The sequence below is a fragment of the Octopus sinensis genome, linkage group LG12 (assembly GCF_006345805.1).
Source record: "Octopus sinensis linkage group LG12, ASM634580v1, whole genome shotgun sequence".
Classification (NCBI taxonomy): Eukaryota; Metazoa; Mollusca; class Cephalopoda; order Octopoda; family Octopodidae; genus Octopus; species Octopus sinensis.
The window spans coordinates 33,167,950-33,190,804 of record NC_043008.1 but is presented as its reverse complement, the minus strand read 5'-3'; the positions used below and the strand labels follow the sequence as shown (position 1 = coordinate 33,190,804).

The following is a 22,855-nucleotide window of genomic DNA, read 5'->3' as shown; positions in this document are numbered from 1 at the left end:
TTTGAAATAGAAAGGGGAAACTATCTATTTTTATCAATGCAGCAATGTGTCAAAGGACACAAACAGTTATCTCCCGTTTTTACTCTCAGGCAAAGGGCAAGGGTTTGAAATGGCAATTGAACTAAGGAAAACTCCCCTGTGAACTGATAGTTGATGCACATGTTTGTATGTGCCTGCGTGTGTGTGTGTGTGTGATGTATATGTAACATTTGTTCAATGTCTTTTTCCATACTAGCATAGTTTGGATGAGAACTGATTTTGTGGCAGGATATGGTTGGATGCCCTTCAAGTCAGAAACCCATATCTAATATTCAAGTAAGGGATTCTTACATTCAATGGATCTTTGACAGTGTATAGTGACTGGTCAAAATCTCTAGATGGAATGTGAAATATGCAACCACTTATTCAATAGTGCAATTGAGTAAGCTATACAGTTGGGGAATTTTAGGGGGCTGTACCTCTGAAAAACCTAAACCTTGTGTATAATACGCACCCCTTCTCTAACTGGAGTCGTGCGTAATTAAGCCAGCAGCACCTAGTTGAACAAACACTTCCACACATGCGTAATACAGTAATGGTGATGTTCTTAACTGTTATATGGGAATGTAAATATGTTTGCAAATTGTTTTTGTTACATGTTATTCTGTGTTCTGAATACTTTTATTTTAATAAATGTTGCTTACTGCAAGTTATGGATGATTCTTTTGACTTCATTGCTGTCAGGCTTAGCTTAAGGTATTTTCGCGCCCGACATCACAAAATGCATCTGAATAAACATTGCCTGACAGCAAATAGAGACTTGGACATTGCTTTGAAAATATTTTTCATTTTTAACCTCGTATGTAGTACGCACTAGGGATTTTGACCTTTAAACTTTGGAAAAAAGAAAGCGGATTATACTTGAGGATTTACGATATATATCTTGACATTTGTCTTTACATTACGCCACATATGGCTTGTATGTTGTATAAAAAGTAATTACTCCTTTTTTATATTACCTATCTATTTTACATTTATATTTCTTTTTTTTTTTTTTCATTAACAGGTATTAGCAGATGGCAGAGTTCTAGACTGCATGAACTCTTTGAAGAAAAACAACACTGGATACGATTTAAAACAGCTCTTCATTGGTTCAGAAGGAACTTTGGGTATAATTACCAAAGTCTCCATCTCTTGTCCACAGAAACCCAATAATGTTAATGTTGCACTTTTAGGTAAATATATATTCTCTTATTCTTATACTTGTTTCATCATTTCCCTGCAAGCTAGCATTATTTTATTGCTTAGTACTTATTTTATTATTAAAGGTTAAGCTACAAGTTTTTGACATAAGTTTATACAGGTAAACATAAGCATAGATTTAGGCACAGAGTCTCTCTCTCTCTCTCACACACAAACACACACACACACATGCATACATGCACACACACATGCATACATGCACACACACATGCATACATGCACACACACATGCATACATGCACACACACTCACCCGCACGTGCACGCACACACACACACACACACACACACTTGAGTGCATGTATTTGGGTCTAAAAATCATCATCACCATTTAATATACATGTTCCATGCTGGCATGGGTTGTAGAATTTGACAGGACTTGATGTGTCCTAGAAGTGCTTCTAACCTCAGTGTTTTCAATTAATAAAGTTTTGTTTGAGCCGAGATATGTGCATCTGAATTTAAAGGTTAAAAATCGCAAGAACTTTCTTGACAACCTAATATACAGAGAAATTGCTGTCTTAATGAAATTATTTTGATTGTGGCTTATTTTAATACAGTATTTATTTTCTTAAATGTTTATCTGAGTAGAATCCTACGCATGCATGAAACATCAGACGAAAGTGAAACTTTACAAGCAAATCAAAATATTGCCTAGAAACGACCTCAAAATTGTGCCAAAGACATAGTTTATTATAATACAAATGTAATTAATTTGGAGAAACATTACTTTCATTATTCACGCATCGTTACTCTCATAATGCACTTTGTAATTTTGGTTCAAATTGAAAGTGTGAAACTATTTTCACTTTCTAATGAATCCTGGTTGTGTAGAGCAGTGAATTTCAAATAACTATAGCTGGTTGTTGAGATAATGTAAAAAATATGTAAATGAAAATAAAGTTTATTTGGTAGCTAAAAGATTACCGAATGATTTGATACCTCATAAGTCAGAATTGGCAAATCAGTTTTCTCTATGCATGTGTGAAACATTGGATGAAAGTGAAACATCAGAAGCAAATCGAAATATTGCCTGAAAATGACCTTAAAATAGTGCGATCCAACCTCGTTTCCAAGATTATTTTAGTAGTAAAAAAGAGATGTTGTGCTAAAATAATGGTTTATTTGGTAGACAGCTGATAAGCAGCTTTCTTTATTATAGTACAGATGTAACTAATTCAGAGAAACATTACTTTCATTATTGTTTTATATGGATGTATGTGTGTGGGTGTGTGAATGTTTGTGTCTCCTTGACTTGACACCAAATGAGAGTTGTAAAATGATTGTCCCTGTCATATATGCAGTGTTTTTCATTTCCAGTATTCGTTGAGAGCCTGTCAAACAATGGGAAAATATTACCTTTCTTAGAATCAGGTGAGGGTTGGCAACAGAAAGGGTATCTGGTTGTAGAAAATGTGCCACAACAAATTCCATCCAGTGTCTGTGAGCATGGAAAAGTGGGTGTTAAAATGATGGCAGGTGGCATGTGAAAAAAACACCATTTGAGTGTGGCCATTGCCAGTTTTGCCTGATTGGCCCTCGTGCTGGTGGCACGTAAAAGCACCCACTACACTCTCGGAGTGGTTGGCGTTAGGAAGGGCATCCAGCTGTAGAAACTTTACCAGATCAGATTGGAGCCTGGTGCAGCCATCTGGTTCACCAGTCCTCAGTCAAGTCATCCAACCCATGCTAGCATGGTAAACGGACGTTAAACAATGTTGATGATATATCCATAAATCATCATCATCATTTAACATCCATTTTTCCATATATTATCTTATATATTACCTTATATCCCCTACTTGTTTCCATCATTAGACTGGGGCCATGCTGGGGCACCACCTTGAAGAATCATAGTCAAACTTATCGACCCCAGTACTTATTTTTTTGTAAAGCCTGGGACTTATTCTTTTGGTCTCTTTTGCTGAACTGCTAAGTTACGAGATCATAAACACAGCAACACCATTGTCAAGCATTGTTAGGGGACAAACACACACACACATATATGATGGGCATCGTTCAGTTTCCATGAACCAAATCCACTCACAAGGCTTTAGTTGGCCCAGGCTATATTAGAAGACACTTACCCAAACTGCCACATAGTGAGACTGAATCTAGAACCATATAGTTGGGAAGCAAAATATAAATTTAAGCACATTTCTCTTTTAAATTCAAATTCAGATATCAATAAACCAATGTCTGTGACATTTCCTAAATGCAGGGACCAGCAGCAGCAGCTTTTTGATATGGATGAGTTTTCAATTTTTTTACATTTTCTCATGGCTCACATGTATGTTATATCTTACATATAAAAATATCGTCATCAGTCATGGGCAGACTGCAGCCTGAGTGGATTTTCTGAATGAGGCACCTAATGAAAAATTACTTACAGTCTTTTTCAAGCTGTGTGCCTAATGATGGACCATGTCTCATGCAGTCTGTTTCTCTGTAAAGGATGTCCATATTCTGGGTACTCTGATCTGCACATATTTTCCAGTTTCCATCACTGGCAATGTTTATGAAAGTGAAAATTAAACAAATCATGATACAAAACACCAAAAGCCATCAATTTCTCCATCGCAAACAAATACATTGTATTAAAATTTTTTTAGGAGAGCTCCAACTCTTGCAGAGAACTCCTAAGGGGCCCACATATACTGATCTCTCTCTTTTATGTATGTATACATCTGGAAAAATATAATAAAAATTATCATGAACATAAATTAAATCTTGTAATATGCAAAGACAAAAAGATGTTCAGATATCTCTGGACACCTCATGGATGTCATATTCATGCATAAATATACGACCAAAAGCACTAAAAATTCTGTTGATTCATGTCTTTTTTAGGTTGCAACAGTTTTTCTGATGTCCTCAAAATATTTACCATTACAAAGCAAAAACTGGCTGAGATTCTTTCAGCTTTTGAGTTTATTGATGCTGAATCTATGAAAGTAGTGACACAGAACTTAAAACTCTCTTCTCCCATTGGTAAATATCCATTTTATGTATTAATCGAAACATCAGGATCTAATGGCAACCATGATGAAGAGAAAATTAATGTCCTCTTGGAGGATCTGATGCAAACTGGCACTGTCACTGATGGTACACTTGCTGGAGACATGACGCAAATGAAGGTAGATATTTTTTTTTTTTTAGTTATATTCTATTATTACTTCATTATGCAGTAAATAAAGAAAGTCCAGGGCCAGCAATTTTGAGTGGGCAAGTCGATTACATCAACCCCAGTGTTTGATTGATATTTATTTTATCAACCCTGAAGAGACGAAAGGCTAAGTCGACCTTAGTGGGGTTTGAACTTTGTGTTTATGTTTATCCCCATCACCATTCAGCAACTGGTGTTGGTTTCTTTATGTTCCATAAATTAATTGTTTGACAAAAGAAATAATAAAAATAAAAATGCAGTAGAATGAATAACCAAACTGAAAAACGGGAAAAGTACTGGGGTTGATTTGTTTGAATAAACCCTTCAAGACAGTGTCCCAACATGGCTGCAGTCCAATGATTGAAATAAGTAAAAGATATATATAAGACTACATTGTCCAATGTGTTGTTTCCTTATTTAAGATGATTGGATGTGATTTGAAGGAAATTTAAGTGCAATTTTTGGTAGTTTGAGCCATGATAAAGAGAGCTTCTCTCATTAGCTTAGGGTAAACTTGATTGTTGCTTAACCTTAGATCATCACTGATTAAACAAATCTATAATGAAATATCATATTATTCTTTTGTATACTCTATATAGCTCAATATAGCCTTTGTTTAAGAGAGTATAGTGTGATTTGAAGGTGATTTGATTGCTGTTTCCAGCAGGTCGAGTTGCTTTTGGGAAGCTCCCTTATTGGTTATCAAGATCCTATGGCACATATTCATGTCACCTTGTAAGACAGCAATGCATTCTTTTACATAATGTATTTGAATCCCGTCAAAGCTGACTTTGTTTTTTGTTTTTCTTGGTTGTAATCCAAAATACTTAGTGGCATTTCTTCCTGCTTTATATTCTATCTTCAGATTTTGCCAAGCTCAATTTTTGCCTTTCATCTTTTTTAGCCTTTCATTATGGTTGATAAAAGAAAGACCAGTCAAGTATTGAGGTTCATGTAATTGACTAACCCTGTCCACCAAAATTTCAAGCCTTGTGCCTATTGTAGGAAGGGTTGCTGTTGTTGTTGTTGTTAAGAAGGTGGTGAGCTTGCAGAATTACTAGCAAGTTGGGCAAAATACTTAATGACATTTCTTCCATCTTTACATTCTGAGTTCAAATTGTGCTGAGATTGACTTAGCCTGCTTCCCCTGAACATGCTGGTCTTGTACCAAAATTTGAAACCATCATTATCATCATCATCATTATTATTATTACTATCATTACTATCATTAAGGCAGTGATCTGGCTGAATCGTTAGCACGCCGGGCGAAATGGTTAGCGGTATTTCATCTGCCACTACGTTCTGAGTTCAAATTCCATCAAGATCAAATTTGCCTTTCTTCGTTTTGGAAGTATCAGTGAAAAAACTGGGGTTGATGTAATCAACTTGTCCCTTCACCCCAAATTTCAGGCCTTGTGTCTTTAGTAAAAAGGATTATTATCATTATTAAGGGCATCCAACTCAGACTGGAACCTGGTGCAGCTTTCCAGCTCATCAGCTCCAGTCAAACTATCTAACCTATGCCAGCATAGAGAGTGGACGTTGAATGATGATGATGATACAGGGAGCTGGCAGAATAGTTATCATGCTGAACGAAATGCTTAGCTTCATTTTGTCCCTCTTTATGTTCTAAGTTCAAATTCAATTACAGTCGACTTCGCCTTTTGGGCTTGATAAAATAAGTACCAGTTGAGCACTAGGTTTCTCAAAATTACTGGCCTTGTGCCAAAAATTAGGAAGAATAATTATTATTAATATTATAATTAATGATAATATTACTTTTCATCCTGGCACCAAATTCTGCGCTAACCTTCCCTTATACTTGCGTATTTTTCATATTCTTTTTGTGTCTTATTTTGATTATTTTTTTGATAGATTTGATAAAATTAGTAGAACACCAGTAAGAATGTCTGGTGGTATTTAATTACATCCCTTATTAATGTCCTGGGTTCCATTCTTATCAGGATCAGCTTCACTGCTCATCTTTTTAGTAGGAGGTAAAATAAAGTATCAGTTAAGTACTGGTATAATTAAACCCTCCCTCAAAATTTGTGGTTTATTGTGCAGTCAAGACTGTATACAAATAATTATGCTTTCCTTTTTTTAATTCAAATCTTACTGTGATTGACTTCAATTTTCATCCTTTTGAATATTAGAGTTGGTTTGATTGATAATACTCTCTCTCTCTCCTAAATTAGTAGCTTTGTATCTATGTTTGAAATTTCAAATTTTTTTAATATATATATATATTTTTTTCCAGAATTTATGGTGTCTTCGAGAAAGAATTTCAGAGAGTCTGTTGAAGGATGGATATTGCTACAAATATGATTTATCTCTGTGTTTGTCAAAGTTTTATGATTTAGTGGTTGATGTCAGGAAACGGACTGCTCCGATTCCTAATACTCGGGTTGTAGGTTATGGACATGTTGGAGATAGTAAGTATGTTTGTCAAAATATTAAAAAAAATTTCTTTGAAACTTTGAAAATTTGTTAGAAAGAAAAGATTGTATATTTTATACAGTCTCAGTATAGGTGGCTCATAGGTAATGAAATCTTATGACACCCAGAGCATTACAATATAGTTGTAGTCCCTCAATCACGTCTACGAGGGTAGTGACTCCAATTAAGAACCAACCTGGATGGGGATGGCCCATCTCACACATACTACTACAAAAAGTAAATGTAAAATGATGGTGTGGAGGATGAACTGGGTGGTGAATTGTGAGAGAGATTTTGCATAAATAATAAGTGACGGATAAAATGCCTTGTGGTAATTAGTTGCATCTCTTTATGTTCTGAGTTTAAATCTTGCTAATGTCAACTTTGCCTTTCATCTTTCATGCAGTTGATAAAAGAAATACCAGTAATATACAGTAACTGAATTAATTAATTGTTCCCTTCCATCAAAATTTGTGCCTGCATTAGCTATTGGTATTAATATTGATTTCAAATTTTGGCACAAGTCCAGTAAGTTCAGGAGTGGTAAGTCAATTACATTGGCCCCAGAGTTCAACTGGTACCTATTTCATTGACTCCTGAAAGGATGAAAGGCAAAGTCGACTGTGGCGGAATTTGAACTCTGAATGTAAATATGGACGAAATGCTGCTAAGCATTTTGCCTGCCGTGCTAACGATTCTGCCAGCTTGCCACCTTACTGTTGGTATAAATATTAAGAGCAATGAGTAGCAAAAACAATTGAGTGACAGTATAAATGTCAAGCTCTATTGAGTTATGTCCCTTTATGTTCTGAATTAAACTCTGCTGGCGCTAACATTACATTTAACGATGGACACAAAGTAAATATCACGATTGAGGATAAGAAGTTTGCTTCTCAATCATACTGTTTCAGGTATGATCCCATAGTATGGTCTCATACTGTGGACAGATTTTGTGTAGTTGACTAAAAGTGAGGCAGAAAGGAAGAGATTTGCACATGTCCTCTAACTTGAGGACTGGAGGTGGGCGGTGTTCAGAATTATGAAGCTTATGTGCAAGAGTAAATCAAGATACCATTGGTGATAAGTGTTTATGGAATGATGAAGGTAAACTCGCCATCAATATGGAACAAAAGAAGCTGGCATGGAAGTGCTCTTATGAAAGGCTGCTGAACGTGGAGGACTCATGGGATAAGCAGCTATTACCTTATGCTGACTCAATAGAGGGACCAGCGATTCAAGTTGACAGCAGTGTGGTAGATAAAGTAATCAAGGATATGAAGAGGGGGAAGTTTATTGGCCATCAGGGATAGTTACTGGGATGCTTAAAATACCTGGGGAAGTAGGATACAAGATTACCACCTGGATAGTTAATCAAGTCATCCAGGAGGTAGTTAAACCCAGTGACTGGCATAGAAGTATTGTCATAAACTGCTACAAGGTCAATTATAGAGGAATCAAACTTCTAGACAAAGTTATAAAAATCATGAAGAGAGAGTTATAGTCCAGTTGATCTGTGAAAGAGTAGACCTGGATGGGATGCACTTAGGTTTTGTCCCCAGAAGAGGCACCATACATGCTATCTTTCTTGTGAGGTAACTGCAGGTGAAATACTTAGCTAAGAATAAATCACTATTCCTAGCTTTTGTTGATTTGGTGAAAGGATTTGACAGGGTATCATGTTTGAGAAGAAATTCCTGGCTAAACCTGGAATCGAAGGGGCTTTAAGGTAAACTTGTAAATAGCAATGGAAGTGGTTGTTCTGAAAGTATAGGTGTTAGAGTAAGAACTGGTTGGAGAAAGTTCAGGAAGTTACTACCAATGTTGATGACAGATTTTTCTCCATAGGAGTTAAGGATAGATTGTATGGTGCTTGTGTTAGATTTGCAATGCTGCTTGGTAGTGAGACATGGGCCATGAATGCAGAGGGCTTGAGAAGACAAGAAAGAAATGTTAGGTGTGCAATGTGAGTGTGTGTGTGTGAAAGAATTAGTACAAAAGTGTTCAGTGAAGAACTGTGTATAAGAGGAAACTGATGTTGTGCTCAAGAAAGAAGACTACACTAGTGTGGACATGTGATGCATATAGATAAGGGCAGCTGTATAAAAAAGTGCCATTCATTTAATTTGGCAGGGAGGGAGACCTATGAAGACCGAGACCTAGGTTGACTTTAGGACCTTAGCCTGAGACAAAAGACTGGGATCTCTGTTGGTATGATTTCTCAAAAAGACTTCCCCTTCTCAGCAAAACTGAGTTCTAGAAGTGCTATGTCTTGGGTTCCCGCCCATTATAGTACTCCTATGAATTACGCACTCCTCATGAATTATGCCCACTTCTTCCCCTCTTCTCCTGGCTCCTACAGACTACCCGTTCATGTCATATCTCTCTCTCTTGTCTCCCCCACACAGCAACTGTATCATCTTTACTATTCCTAATGCTTGCTCAACTCCCACTCTTCTACATCCCCTCATCTTCCCCAGGCATGGTTCTTGTTTCAACAGTTCAACTCTATCCATTTTGACAGTCTGTCTCCCACCCTCCTCTTCTTCTCATACAATTTTGCATACCACCCACCCACCCACTCGTTTCTGCTCAGCTTTAGCCTTGTGGGGCAACATGGGCACCCCATCACCATTATCTGTCTCTTACAGCTTCTACTGATCCTTTTTTCTTTCCCTCTCTCCCTCTTTCCTCTACTGTATGTGAGTAGCCATGCAGATCTCTCCATAGGAACTTGCTCTGCACCCCCCTCACTATAATCCCCTTGCCCTCTTGAATTGAACTGATCAGGTTGATAGTCTTGTGAGCTGATGGTGACCTCAACAGTGTAGGTAGCATGAAAAACACACTCAATCCATGCTATAAAGTAGTTGGCATTATGAAGAGCATCCAATCATAAAACCGGAGCTTAATACAGTCCTTGGACACATCACATCCTGTCAAACCATCCAATCTATGCCAGTATAGAATATATATAGATATACATGTACACATATACATACGTGTGTGTGTGTGCATGCTTATATCTTTTAATATACATTGACAAAAGATCTGAGTTCAAATTCTGCTGGGGTCAACTTTGTCTTTCATCCTTTCAGGATCAATAAAATAAGTACCAGTTGAGCACTGGGGTTGATGTAATCGACTTACCCACTCCCTTGAAATTACTGGTTTTGTGTCAAAATTTGAAATCAATATATATTGACAAAAGATGTAGACATTGGTGAAGAAACCAAAAAAGAACTGGCGCTTTCAAATAAAAATAGTTTTTGTTTCTTTTTTTCCCTACCTTTCTTCATTGACAAAGGGAAAATTGTCTGAAATATCAGTATCTCTTCCTTTGCTTTATAGCATAATGCATTGTATATCATCATTTTTTTTTTCTTTTTGAAAAAGGTGGTTTTACTCATAATTTTCCTTTATATAGAAATACCCTCTGTGATATTAAACAATCCCTTATGTTTGCCAGGCTTAAAAAATAAGTGCTGGTGTTGATTTGCTTAACGGTGCACTTCATAGCAGTGCTCTAGCATGGCCACAGTCCAGTGACTAAGACACATAAATGATAAACGATTCCATCATATTTTATTTGAATATTTCATGGATTATTTTATTGCTATCTCCTAATTGCTTTCTTAGATATGCATGTAATATATAAAGAGCTTATGTGGAATTAATATCTCTCCCTTGTGTCTCCTAACCTTTTCTCTAAAAGTGACATATGATTATGTAAAGAGAACAATGGTTTCATGTTTGATCCCAAGTAATACTGATGTCTTTTATTGTAGCCTTAGGTTGGTTAATATCTTGTTAGAATTTTGTAAGTGGAAACTGTGCAGAAATATGTCATATGTATTTGTGTGTGTTTATGTCTTTCATTGAGACATAGCTATTGGTAAAGAAAACCAGTGTTCTTCAAACAAAATTCACAAAGTTATAGATTCTTCCTTATTATCAGAAATGCAGTGGTCAGTGATAGGTAATTAAAGAACTATAATGAATAACACTATTTGTTCACAAATTGTGGTTTAAAAAAAATAAAAACGATTGATATGAGGTTTCAATTAAACAAGTTAATTTGTTGGGTTTCTTCTGTCTCAAAAAATGACTTATAATGTTTAATACCATTTTCAAATTAATATATCTCCACTGTTTTAATTATTTGTCATATTTTTGTGTTGCAGGTAACCTCCATTTAAATTTAACATCACCTGAATATAATGATGAGCTTCAGAATTTAATAGAACCATATGTTTTTGATTATGTTGCTGAACTTAAGGGTAGCATTAGTGCCGAACATGGCATTGGACTTCACAAGGTCAAATACTTACACCATAGTCAGTCACATCTTTCAGTTGAACTTATGAAACAAATGAAGAAATTATTGGATCCATGTGGTATATTAAACCCATACAAAATGTTTCCTTAACAATGCTTTGTAAAAATTGTTTGTACACACACACATATATATATTCAGATGTATGGCTTGTTAACATTGCAGACTAGCCAACATTGTAAACAATTGTACTAAATATCCAAGTCTTTTGGGGGTCACTAAAATGGCTACATTCTCACTTTATGGTTGAGGGGTAATGTAAATCTATTGCATAAATAATGTAAATTTTAAACTTCTATCCCATTGATGTTAGTATGGAACACTGACTATGAATCAATGAGAATCAAATTAACAAATTATAGAAACTGGTATGGACTTTGTCATAAATCATTTTCATGTGACACAAGCAAGGCCTTGTGATTAAGAAGTTTGCATTTGTTCTGGGTCCCATTCTATTGCATGAAACTAAGGGTAAGTAGTCTTCTACTATAGCCTCAAGTTGAAATAAGTCTTGTGAAATGAAGCAGGATAGGCAGAAAGTATGTGGCTGCCTACTCTATGGACTATACCTGTTTTTGGATGCTAGACTTAGTCTATTGGCCAGTTTAATGCCATAACCTGGATCAAGGGTGCCTTTAGCTGAGCCTACTTTGTCACAAATATTTAGGTTAAGTTTTTTTGTTTGGGAATAAGTTTCTCCCATCCCTTTCCTTAGTTCATCATGGAACCATACAAAAGTTTGTCCTTCCTACTGTAACCCATAAACAAAATAAACTGTATTTTTTTAACTTCTTTTTTGTCTTTATCCTTTTAGCATTCAGATTAATTTATCCAATGTAATGGTTACTTATCCACATTTCAAAAGTTTAATCATGTAGTATCTTGTAGTCTCAAGATTTTGAAAATGTGATTGTTTATTTTTAGAATGACATTGTACGGTAGGTGTGAGAGGCCAAGTCTGGTTGGTTTGAACATAAAACAGGATGGCTTAAATGCTAAAGGGTTAAAGACATCCGTTTCATCAGGCTTGGGACAACTGCTTTTATAACCATTTACAAAATTTTGCTGTTTCTATACCAAAATGGAAATTCTTTGATTCTACTGATGTTCCATGAAAATGATAAAGAGTAAAAATAAATCTTTGATGGTTGGGTTTTGTAGATTTTTTTATCATTAAAAAGAATTAAGAAACTTATTGAATGTTTATTGAAAAATTATGATCAATTGTTGAAATCAGTACCTTTTGTTTACCTCACTGTTCTTTAAAGATGATACCATGAAAGGAGTAAAAGGAAAAATCCCAGAAAAATGATAATTATGTAATTAAATAAAAGTGAAGATAATAATTATCTACAAATTTTGAATAAGGTATTCAAATGCCTTGTGTTATCCTTTTTATTGGGGAGAGGCAGTTTGAGAGAGAGAGGGGAGGGAGAGAGAGACGAGTGGGAGAGAGGGAGAGAGTGAGTATGAAGTGGGTGGGGTTCATCATGCCAGCATGTGTTGGAAATATAGGATGTTACAAGGAAAAAATATTGATTTCAAATTTTGGCACAAGGTCAGCAATTTCAGGGGAAGGGGTAAGTTGATTACATTGACTTCCAGTGATTAACTGGTATTTATATTATTGACCCTGAAAGAATGAAAGCAGAGTCAACCTTGGTGGCATTTGCACTCTGAATGTAAAGTAGGATGAAGTGCTGCTAAGCATTTTGTTTGACACGATAACGATTCTAGCAGCTTGCCACCCTACAAAGAGATAATATTGATGTAATGGCAGTATGCTTCAACTGTGTTTTAGTTGTTGTTGTTGGAGCCCCCCCCCCCCCCAGTTAGATGAGGATTTGAACTCTACTGTCCATTTGTAGCCTGTTATATCCACTCCACACTCCTGAAAGATGACCAGTAAAGTTATCCTCTGCAAAATTTAAACTCAGAACATAAAGGGTTGGAACAAATATTGCAAGATATTTTGTCTGATTCATTGATAATTCTGTTAATATACTGCCTCAAGGAATTCAAATATTCTGAATATTTTATTGCAAATGTACAGTAGTACTTCTTTGTCCTTTGTCTGCTATCTTAAGATGTATAAGAAAAAGTCTGATATAAATTTTTGCCTTAACTTTAACCCTTTCAATACCAACCTGGCTGAGACCGGCTCTGGCTTTGTAATACAAATGTCTTGTTTTCATAAGTTTTGAATTAAAATCTTCCACCAGACCTTAGTCACAATTTATGTTCCTAATACTAGCCTAATGATAATGATGTTATTTTACTAAATTCTTTGTTATATTTAAAGTAAATAAAAGAAACACAGAGCATCTCTAAATAAATAAATCCAGTTATGACAGGGTTAAAAAGAATGTTTATTGATAATATAATACTTTTAACATTTTTATATTTATATATACTCAAAAGAAAATTAAGAAAATGGAGATATAGCATTAATATAATTTATTATCTGCAAAAATCCAACATATTCTCTTACAGCTGTTTCAAGTAAGCCTGAAAGATTAAATAGCAATAATTGAATCATTATATTAGACAAAATCTCATATATTTATTTATCAGTATCATGAGGGTGACAGTCTTTCTTATCAACTCATGGTGCTCCCTGTCCAGTTTCTGTGACTGAAGAGGAGATAACCACCTTAAAATAATTGTATTTCATAGTCTGGGTAGGGGGCACTGTGAGCTGATTTTAGATGTATTTACACCATTTGTCATCAGCAAGAAATTTTCTCCATGACAAAATGCAGTGAATGGCTGTCTTATGGGTTCAAATATTCCCTGAGCATATTTGAACTAGTTCAAAGTTAATGATTCATCCTATTACTTGTCAGATTTTCTTGTTACATGTAATCCTTCAGGCAACAAAAGATGGATCTTTTGTCACATGGAAATATAACAAACAGCAGCAAGAAATCCTGAGTAGTGATGGAGGGAATTATCAGTTTTGAACTTGAGCTGAGTATGTTTTCTCCCATTTGTGTATGCAAGCATGCACACCTATGTCTGTCTGTCTGTCTGTCTGTCTCTGTCTGTCTGTCTGTCTATCTATCTCTGTCTACCTCTGTCTGTCTATCTGTCTGTCTGTCTGTCTGTCTGTCTATTTATCTATCTGCCTGCCTGCCTACCTACCTCTCTGTCTGTCTATCCACCCATCCATCCATCTCTGTCTATATCAGTTTGTCTGTCTGACTCTGTCAATGTGCATGTGCAAACATGTACACCTGCGCGCACACACACACCGGATGCAGTTTGAAGTCATGGCCAGGACACATTTTTGTGAAGAATGTTTCACAGTAACCATTTAGCAATTGAGAACAGTTCCACATGAGAAGGGGAGGTAATCTCAAGAATTCTCCAAAGTTGACATAACATTAAAGACAAGAACAAGTTTATTGTCTGGAGATAAGAAGACAATTACTTCTGCCACAATATAACAATTATCCTAACCTATTGCCAGTAATGAAGGGACATAAACATATAAAAAGAAAAAGGATACATTTAAGGACCCTGTTTTTGTAGTGAATGACTGGAAACAATGTAAGATTATGAGGACCCTCTAGTCTTGTTTTGCTGAAGATATGGGAACCTCTCTAGTGTTGGTGTCTTGATAAAATGCATCCAGTGCACTCTGTTAAATGGCTGACCTTAGGAAGGGCATTCAGCCATAGAAACCATACCAAAATAAAAGAAGTTAGCCTTGTCCTCTGAGCCATTTAGGAAAGTAGTCACTCCAAATAAAAACTAACTGAACATGTGATGAACTGTAGAAGCGAAGCCAACTTGGAAAGTGGACAAAATATAAGTATGATGATGATGATATGTCTCTCTATGTCTGCTTGCCTGAATGGTTAGATGCATGCATCATAGTTCCTCTTCCTCTACAAAGTCTTTCACAAACTAAAGAAGGTTTGGAATTCCAAATTGCTCAGGCAAATCAAAATCAAGCTGTTCGTTGCAACTGTTGAATCGGTGCTATTATATGGCAGTGAAATATGGACACTGACAAAGAAATTATCAAATGGGTTAGATGGATGCTACGAATAGCTCTAAATGTGAAATGGCAGCAACATATGACAAGTGAATGTCTTTTAGGAGACCTGCCAAAAAATAAAGAGAAGATCAGGCAGAGCTGGTTGTGACTATCTGGTCACTACGTGCGCCACCCTGAACTGGAAGCATTCAAATTAATTTTGTGGAACCCACTTCATAGTGATGTAAGAAGAAGAAAGCGTCACACATTTTTAACTTGGTTGCAGACACTGGCCTGCAATGTATCCGGGACCTTGAGGCAGTGATGTTAGACCAAGAAATGTAGTGGATAAACTTTGTGCTATGGCCTGGGTTGGAACCTGGCCATAATAAATAAAAAGTAACAAAGCTGCTGGGTTTTGATTTGTTGTTTTTACTATTAAAAAGGATTATGAAGTAACATATTGAACATTTGTTGACATAGTGAAAGCACTATGTTTTATTTGCCCTTACTGTTCTTTAATGATTATACCATTAAAAGTAATAAAAACAAAAGAAGACTGCTATTCATATAATTATATGATTTATAAAAATGGGGGTAATTACTTGTTATCAACAAATTTTGAGAAAGGAATTCAAAAAAACATCTTTTGCTTTTGTATTTTATATATGCATGTGTCTATGTATGTATATATATATATATATATATATATATATATCATAATAGAAATAATATATATATGCATATATGGGTACGGGATGTCACAAAATGTAAACAGCATGAAATGTGATAACAAACTTGTTTAGTGAACAGTGAGAAAAACAAATGGAAAACAAGACAGTAACATAAAAAACGACCCTTCATCAGTTGTCAGCTGTTTATCTTCTCCACATTTTGAGCAATTCACAACAATATGTGCCTTTGAGAAAACAGTTGCTTCCCGCGAACCAAAATAAAATTTGGTATTTGCGGAGGGTCATGTTGGTAACAAAAACAGCACAGTGAGAACAAACAGTGAGGGCTGCTAAGCCAGATGAGGTAAGGTGGTGAATGCTGGAAGAACATTCTTTGACAGGAGAAAAGATAGGAGAGGAGACAGACAAATTTTGTTTGGTCTGTACAACAGACTGAAAGAAAAGAAAGATAATCATGTGAGGAAAAGAAGGATGGATGATGGTCACGTGTGAGCAATGAGAGAGTAAAGGAGGAAAAGGAAGAGAGAGAGAGAGAGATAGGGACGGATAGAAAATGGTGAAGGGGAGAAAAAAAGAGTAAAAATTCAAGGCAATTCTTCATGTATGACAAGTAAATCCATTTAGAATTTCACTTCCAATTTAACAAATTTTGGATTGCATTGAGAACTTGCTGACTGCTTGTGGCAGTAATAGACCAGTTATCCTGAAATCCTTGAGTCATGGTCAGTGAATGGGGACTGGGTTGAGCTGTATTAATGAATGCTATGAGAAGGTGGTCAAGACTGTGGTGAGAGTTGTGAAGAGAGATACAGAGAGGTGGAGACAATGTGTATTGAGAAACTTGAATCTATTGAAAGTCCAATTGCTATGGAAAAGTAGCAACAGGAGCATACTTAATTACTTGGAGATGCACAGTTACATCATTGTTGTGTCTTTTTGTGACAGGGACCACTCTTGTGGAGAAGTTGTAACTTTTTGTCTGTCACCTATGCTTCAAACCATATAGATCTTCAGTGGGACTGAATAGTCATCTGCAACGTCATGAATGGAAAGTCTGAAGTGCCATTAACAACAAAGAAGCACAAAGAGATAGCAATCATGCAATCAGCAGTGAAGATAGAGCAATGACCATGCATGTGTGTATGTAAGTATATATGTACATATGTTTGTATGTAGGCATGTATATCTGTATGTATATGTATGTACATATATGTGCCTCTTAATTCTCCCAATTGTAATCCCATGGATTATGTGTGGGGCATGGTTGACAAAGACACAGCTGGACTGTCTGCAACACCAAAGCCAAGCTGTTAGTAAAAAATCAAGGTGTTCAAAGATCTTTCCAGGTATACAGTGAAGAATGCATTTTTAAAATACTTTTATTTTTGGATGGGATATTGTGTTATCTTTTACTTTTTTACAAACTGTCAAAGTTAGACCATACGCCCTATATATGCATATGTGTATGTTTGTAGAGAGTGGTAGTGGGGCACAATGAGGAATTTTTATTGCACTTTTGACTTTGAGGAAAAATTTATTTTTTACAAATGTTCACAGCCTTACAGAAACACAATGAGCTTCTCTAAATGCATTGAAAAGCATCATAACATATTCAGAACACTATTTCAGAAAATTATCATTATTCTCTTTGAGTATATAAAAGACAAATTTAGCTGGAGCAAAATGAGTAAGTCAAGATAAGGTAAATTCAGAATTACATTTGAAACCTAACTCATACACCAATATCCATACTTAGATATCATAAAGATCAGAAATGGAACAAAAATTTAAGATATCTAGGTCAAATGAAAGAGGGTCATAGAAAAATGGCACACGGCATGAAATTAATGAAACTTGATCAAATCAAACAACTCAGCATAAAATATTCTTTATCGCTTCTTCACAATCTGCTGGAATGGCTCTCTTCCTGATATATTCACACACCTTGCAGTTAAATAGAAGAAATTATTAAAATTAGTCAATACTCATTTTATTTGAATTTGGACAATCATCAAATTAGAAAAATTGACTTGGACTCCAACAGGAAAAAGAATATTTATTGTTATACGGCCAAAATTATCCAGATATTTTATCATCAACCTTAATTAGAATCGGATCAAAGTCAAAGAAAAGATTCTTGGAAAAAAGTACCTCTCCCCTGACTATGTTCCAAACTTTCTCAACTTCATCAACAACAACTATGCTGACCAATTTTTATTTTTAAAGATAATGAAACAGTACAGAATGATGCAATACTTGCAATGTAATGATTTCAAGCAGGTAGGAAGAAAATAGAAATCAGAAATTACTCATTTTATCCTGGTTACTACTTTTGCCCCGCCCCAGTATAACTAAAAATATTCAAGTGTCAAAAGATCCAAGAGTTCCGAGCTTTGCACTAACTAAAAGTTTTGATTCGTTTCGAAAAATGCCAAGCACGAAACTCTTTCCCTCTGAGTCACCTATGGTCTTTAACGAGTAAATAAATGTGTATGTATATATATACAAAGTATCTGCCCACTACTAGTAGTGCGCTCCTTTCTCTTCCCAGTCGTAATTCTATTCCACTGGGTTAAAGGTGGGATTACCGACCGTTACTGAAAGTATGGTGTATTCAAAGAGCAGTATACGTGTTTATATATAAATACAGCTTTAGTTTACATGTTTATATATAAATACAGCTTTAGTTTACATGTTTATACTTATACGACAGGCTCCCATACGGCTTCTGCCAACCAGACTCCACTTACAGAATGTTTGCTAACCCAATGTTACGGTCGCGGACACTTACTAAAGAGCCATGCTTGGGAAACGAAACTAGAGTCACATGTTACAATGCCAGTCATGACAATCCCTTCATTTCATCAGTTTGTATGCCCAGGATTACATAGTCCAAAAGTGTCCTTATTTATTTAAGACGGTAGACTGACATTTGTCAAAGATTTGAATGCTGCGACTTACACAAGTGTACGCCCACCCAATTTCCTTTTTTTTATACCTTTAATAAGAATCAATATTTTCTAATGAAATTTTCCACCGATGCTTTTCATATGGTGTAAATTATGGTTTTTTTTTTAAATGGTGGGCGCACACACGTTGACACGCGTCATATAATTGTTTTCAAACTTTCAAGTTTTATTTTGTAGATAAATAAGTGTGCGCGGCCAGCTATGTTTTTCTCTGTTGAATTCCATAATCGTAATCTACTCTATCGGATAGATATTTGGTGAACATGTCATTAAAAACATGTATTTTTTAAGCTATGAAGAATCAGTACACACTCGAGAAAGTACGCCGATGCTATTCTATCTTCTACATATTTGCTTTTTCACATTCACCTTTTCCTTACCCTTCTCCTGCCACTGACATAGAAAGGAGAGACGAATAAACGACGCCATAACACTTCCGTTTATTTTCCTGTAAAGTTATTAAAATTCATGTTTGATGGTATTCTTCGTCTTTTAAGATGGCAAGAACAAACGTCATGAGGAAGATTCGATTTGTTAATTTCAACAAGTGAAACGACCACGAAGTCTATGTCAGAGTTTATGTTCAAGGGAGGTCACTCTGATATACTTGGCGCGGAATTCAAGTAAAACAAACTTTTCAATAAAATTTCCATCTTGATTACAAACAAACCAGTAATTATTCATCTGAGATGGAATCCCTTTTAAAAACAACTGATTTGGGCAAATCTGCTATTGTAAGTCTTTTATGTTTCATCTGTCGTTTCTTTTTTTTATAAATATTATTAAAAAAGTCATTTAGATGTAAACAAGTTCCACTACGATATGTATATTTCACTTTTGTTCTGATATATAGTATTCTATAATTATAATACTGTACACTTTTCATCCGAATATTTTCTATCTACTTTAACCACTTAGCGCTTCCATTAATCTTGTTGTTGCTTCACTCCAGGTTCAAACACAAACTGACTTCGACCTTACTGTCTTTTTCGAATTATATAGATATACATTAGATAATCTTCTTTAAGATTCCCCTTTATCATTTTATGTGTCCTTTCCCATTTTTAATATGATTGGGAATATTTGAGAGAGATTTGGTTATTTATGAATCATTTACAATTCAAGGGGACACGGGAACTCAACAAATATTATGTAGTACTTTCCTATTATCAACAGTCAATTTTTCTTTCATTCACTAAAGGATTCGTAAACGAACTATTCCATTCGTGAAACAAGAGTAACAGTTGAACGGCGGACTTTCGGTATAGCTATCACTAACTCATGTGGAAGGAAAAGTGCAAAGAATTGAATCAAAGTTCTGTAGTTTATTTATTAATACTTCAGTATATAAAAAGAAAATTGGCTATCGATAATAGAAAAGTACCGATAATTATACTTGAAAATCAATCGCATTTCCTGGGCATGGTAAGCATGGTAATGTTCGGTCTTCGTAAAAGAAACGTTGTGTTAAACGTAATTTTAAAATCGGCAGTTTGTGGGAAAAAATTTGTTTCTTTAATTTTTGTTTTTATGTGTTGGGATTGCCGACAATGACTTTGATCTGCTCAAGAGAGCTGAACAGTCAAACATACACACTCACAACGTTACCAGTGAACATTATGATCTACTCCAGATTTCAAGTCAACTCATGTCAACACTTTAAATGATGATACACGTACACACACACACACACACAACACCCATATTATATGCATAGGAATGCAGTAGGGTAGAGATGTTATTGTTTTAGCCCTAGGTCAATCCTGATTGCATACAATTATGATCGGAAGCTTTCTTACCACGACTTCCCCATTGTTTCCTATATACAAGGAGGGAATCCAGGATCACATAATCCAGAATGTCTTTTCACAGAACAATCTCTGACGTTTAAAACATTGAAATGAGAAGAATGTTCAGGGGCCGGGGTGAAGTTACACGTGTGTGCTTATTTTGTAACTGTTTCTGATTACATAACATATAACCAAGTACGATGTATTAACCCGTTTTTTCAGTTTATTTTATTTTATTACATATATAACACGTATATATATGATACATATATAATACAAAACGACATTAAAATACAAATCCCAAACCAAAGAAAATACAAACCTGAGTGAAGAAAGGAAAAAAAGATGAAAGAAAGAAAAAAAAAATCAATTCAGCACCAGTTGCCTCAACTGGCTGCACACCACAAGGTTCAATGGAACCTAATGAAGCAAGCCAACATGCTCATGGCATTACCACAGGTGATGGCAAGGCTAAGGTATTGGAACAGCCAAACACCCACATGGACATCTCTTGACATCTCAGCAAGGTGAGCTGCCAACGATGACAAGAACTTTGCTATTAGTGGCCCAGCCCCTCCAAACGTCTCAAACACCACAGGCTGGAAGAAATGGTTCATTAACAAGTCTGAATACTTGAGGATTTTGTTCTGTTAGGCTACAGAAGCAGTGACACTCCTATTTACTGCAGCATCCAGGATGTCATGTAAATCTTTACCTTTAAAAGGGTAAATTTACTCTTCGTTGAGAATCACTGTCTTAAATGGAATTAGCACTAGCTCTCATCGCCCTATGAAGTATAGTCCATCAGCAACTTTTCTCCACTCATTTTGACCCTATGCTATCTTTCCTGTTTCTCTTCTATCCCAGGTCATGTTGGTTTTGAATTGCCATTAATACTTCTGTAACTATGCTTTTTTCTAGGCAGGGGTGTTGACCATAGATATATGGCACATTGTCACTTACAACAGTGAAGGTTCCAGTTGATTCAATGAACAAAATAGCTTTCTTGTGAAATTAATGTGCATGTGGCTGAACACTCCACAGACATGTGTACCCTTTAATGTAATTCTCAGGAAGATTCAGGATTCAGCATGACACAGAGTGTGACAAGGCTGGCCCTTTGAAATACAGGTACAAATCATTTTTGCCAGCTGAGTGGATTGGAGCAACATGAAATAAAGTGTCTTGCTCAAGGACACAACGTGTCACAAGAATTTGAACTCGTGACCTTATGATTGTGAGCTGAATGCCCTAACCACTAAGCCACATACCTTGACCATATACAAACCCACTTTTATCTCTGGGAAGAGGTGGTCCACGTTAATCTGGCCTCTATTCTCTGACTTGTCCTGCATGGGAGATCCTACTTTGAGTTTGCACTCTACTGGCATAGTTCTTTGTTGCTAAGATACACAAGCTACCACACTGCTACAAAGCCTGGACCTCAAGGCAGGTCTTATGTGGTGGATAGACAGAATATTTAAAATGTTGGACAAAAACTTGTTTGATTGTGGCTGACCTGGAGCTAATCAATGACTTTGCAGTTATCAAGTTTACTTGTTGTAAATAGGTGTCACAGTAAAGAAACAGCACACACATACATATGACTATGTGATTAAGAAGTTCAGATTGTAACCATAAGATGTCAGGTTCATTCTCATGGTGAAGCAACTTAGAGAAGTGTTTTCTACTATAGCCCCAGGCCAAACCAGATCTTGTGAATTTGATTGACAGAAACTGAATGAAGAGCCCATGATGTGTGTGTCTCCTTGTCTTGACATTGCTTACTAATTGTAAATGAATGTCATATAAGCAGCATCAGTAGTAGGGTGCTTTAGAATTTATCACTGCCTTGATAGCTTGTAGTTTCAATGTATGCCTGTAGAGAATAATAGAGTATTTATTTTTATGTATTGTTCCTGTGAATAATGATACAAATACCAATTCTTTAGTAGCGGCTTCTAATAACCAACAGGGGTACTAGATATTTTGATGATGATGTAATAACTCAGTTTACATTCTATAACTTTGGTTAACCTTAGCTTTCATCCTTCTGCAGTTGATAAAATACCAGTCATATGGTGGGGTTTATTTAGTATTCATATGTAGCATCCTAGATGTGAATGGAATTATTATAGAAGATGATTAGATTATTTTATTGATCCAAGATGGGTAAAGGATAAAATCAAGTTCCCTGGGATTTGAATTCAGAATGTTAAGAGAATTATTATTATTAT

General features: G+C 35.7%; 2 protein-coding genes and 1 long non-coding RNA gene across 5 annotated transcripts in view; all 3 read left to right on the top strand.

Annotated features, from left to right (window-relative positions):
• Nucleotides 1-12,329, top strand: part of LOC115217886 (D-2-hydroxyglutarate dehydrogenase, mitochondrial) — a 17,101-nt gene extending 4,772 nt beyond the window's left edge. The window contains exons 3-7 of the mRNA XM_029787605.2: nucleotides 90-112; nucleotides 1,046-1,214; nucleotides 4,092-4,378; nucleotides 6,668-6,842; nucleotides 11,028-12,329. Coding sequence (XP_029643465.1) covers nucleotides 90-112; nucleotides 1,046-1,214; nucleotides 4,092-4,378; nucleotides 6,668-6,842; nucleotides 11,028-11,272 — 899 coding nt within the window. The 3' untranslated portion in view covers nucleotides 11,273-12,329. The remainder of the gene's footprint in view (nucleotides 1-89; nucleotides 113-1,045; nucleotides 1,215-4,091; nucleotides 4,379-6,667; nucleotides 6,843-11,027) is intronic.
• On the top strand, nucleotides 8,355-10,873 carry LOC118765594. The gene is made up of 2 exons (XR_005001455.1): nucleotides 8,355-8,438; nucleotides 10,833-10,873. It is a non-coding gene; the product is annotated as an uncharacterized LOC118765594 (long non-coding RNA).
• Nucleotides 12,330-18,903: 6,574 nt separating the features above from the next.
• The window catches only part of LOC115217885 (CST complex subunit CTC1-like), a 133,560-nt gene continuing 129,608 nt past the window's right edge, over nucleotides 18,904-22,855 (top strand). For all 3 annotated transcript variants that reach the window (XR_005001454.1, XR_005001453.1, XM_036507832.1), the window contains exon 1: nucleotides 18,904-19,562. Coding sequence is in view for 1 of the 3 variants with exons in the window: in XM_036507832.1 (XP_036363725.1) it covers nucleotides 19,518-19,562 (45 nt within the window). In the remaining 2 variants the exon portion in view is untranslated. The remainder of the gene's footprint in view (nucleotides 19,563-22,855) is intronic.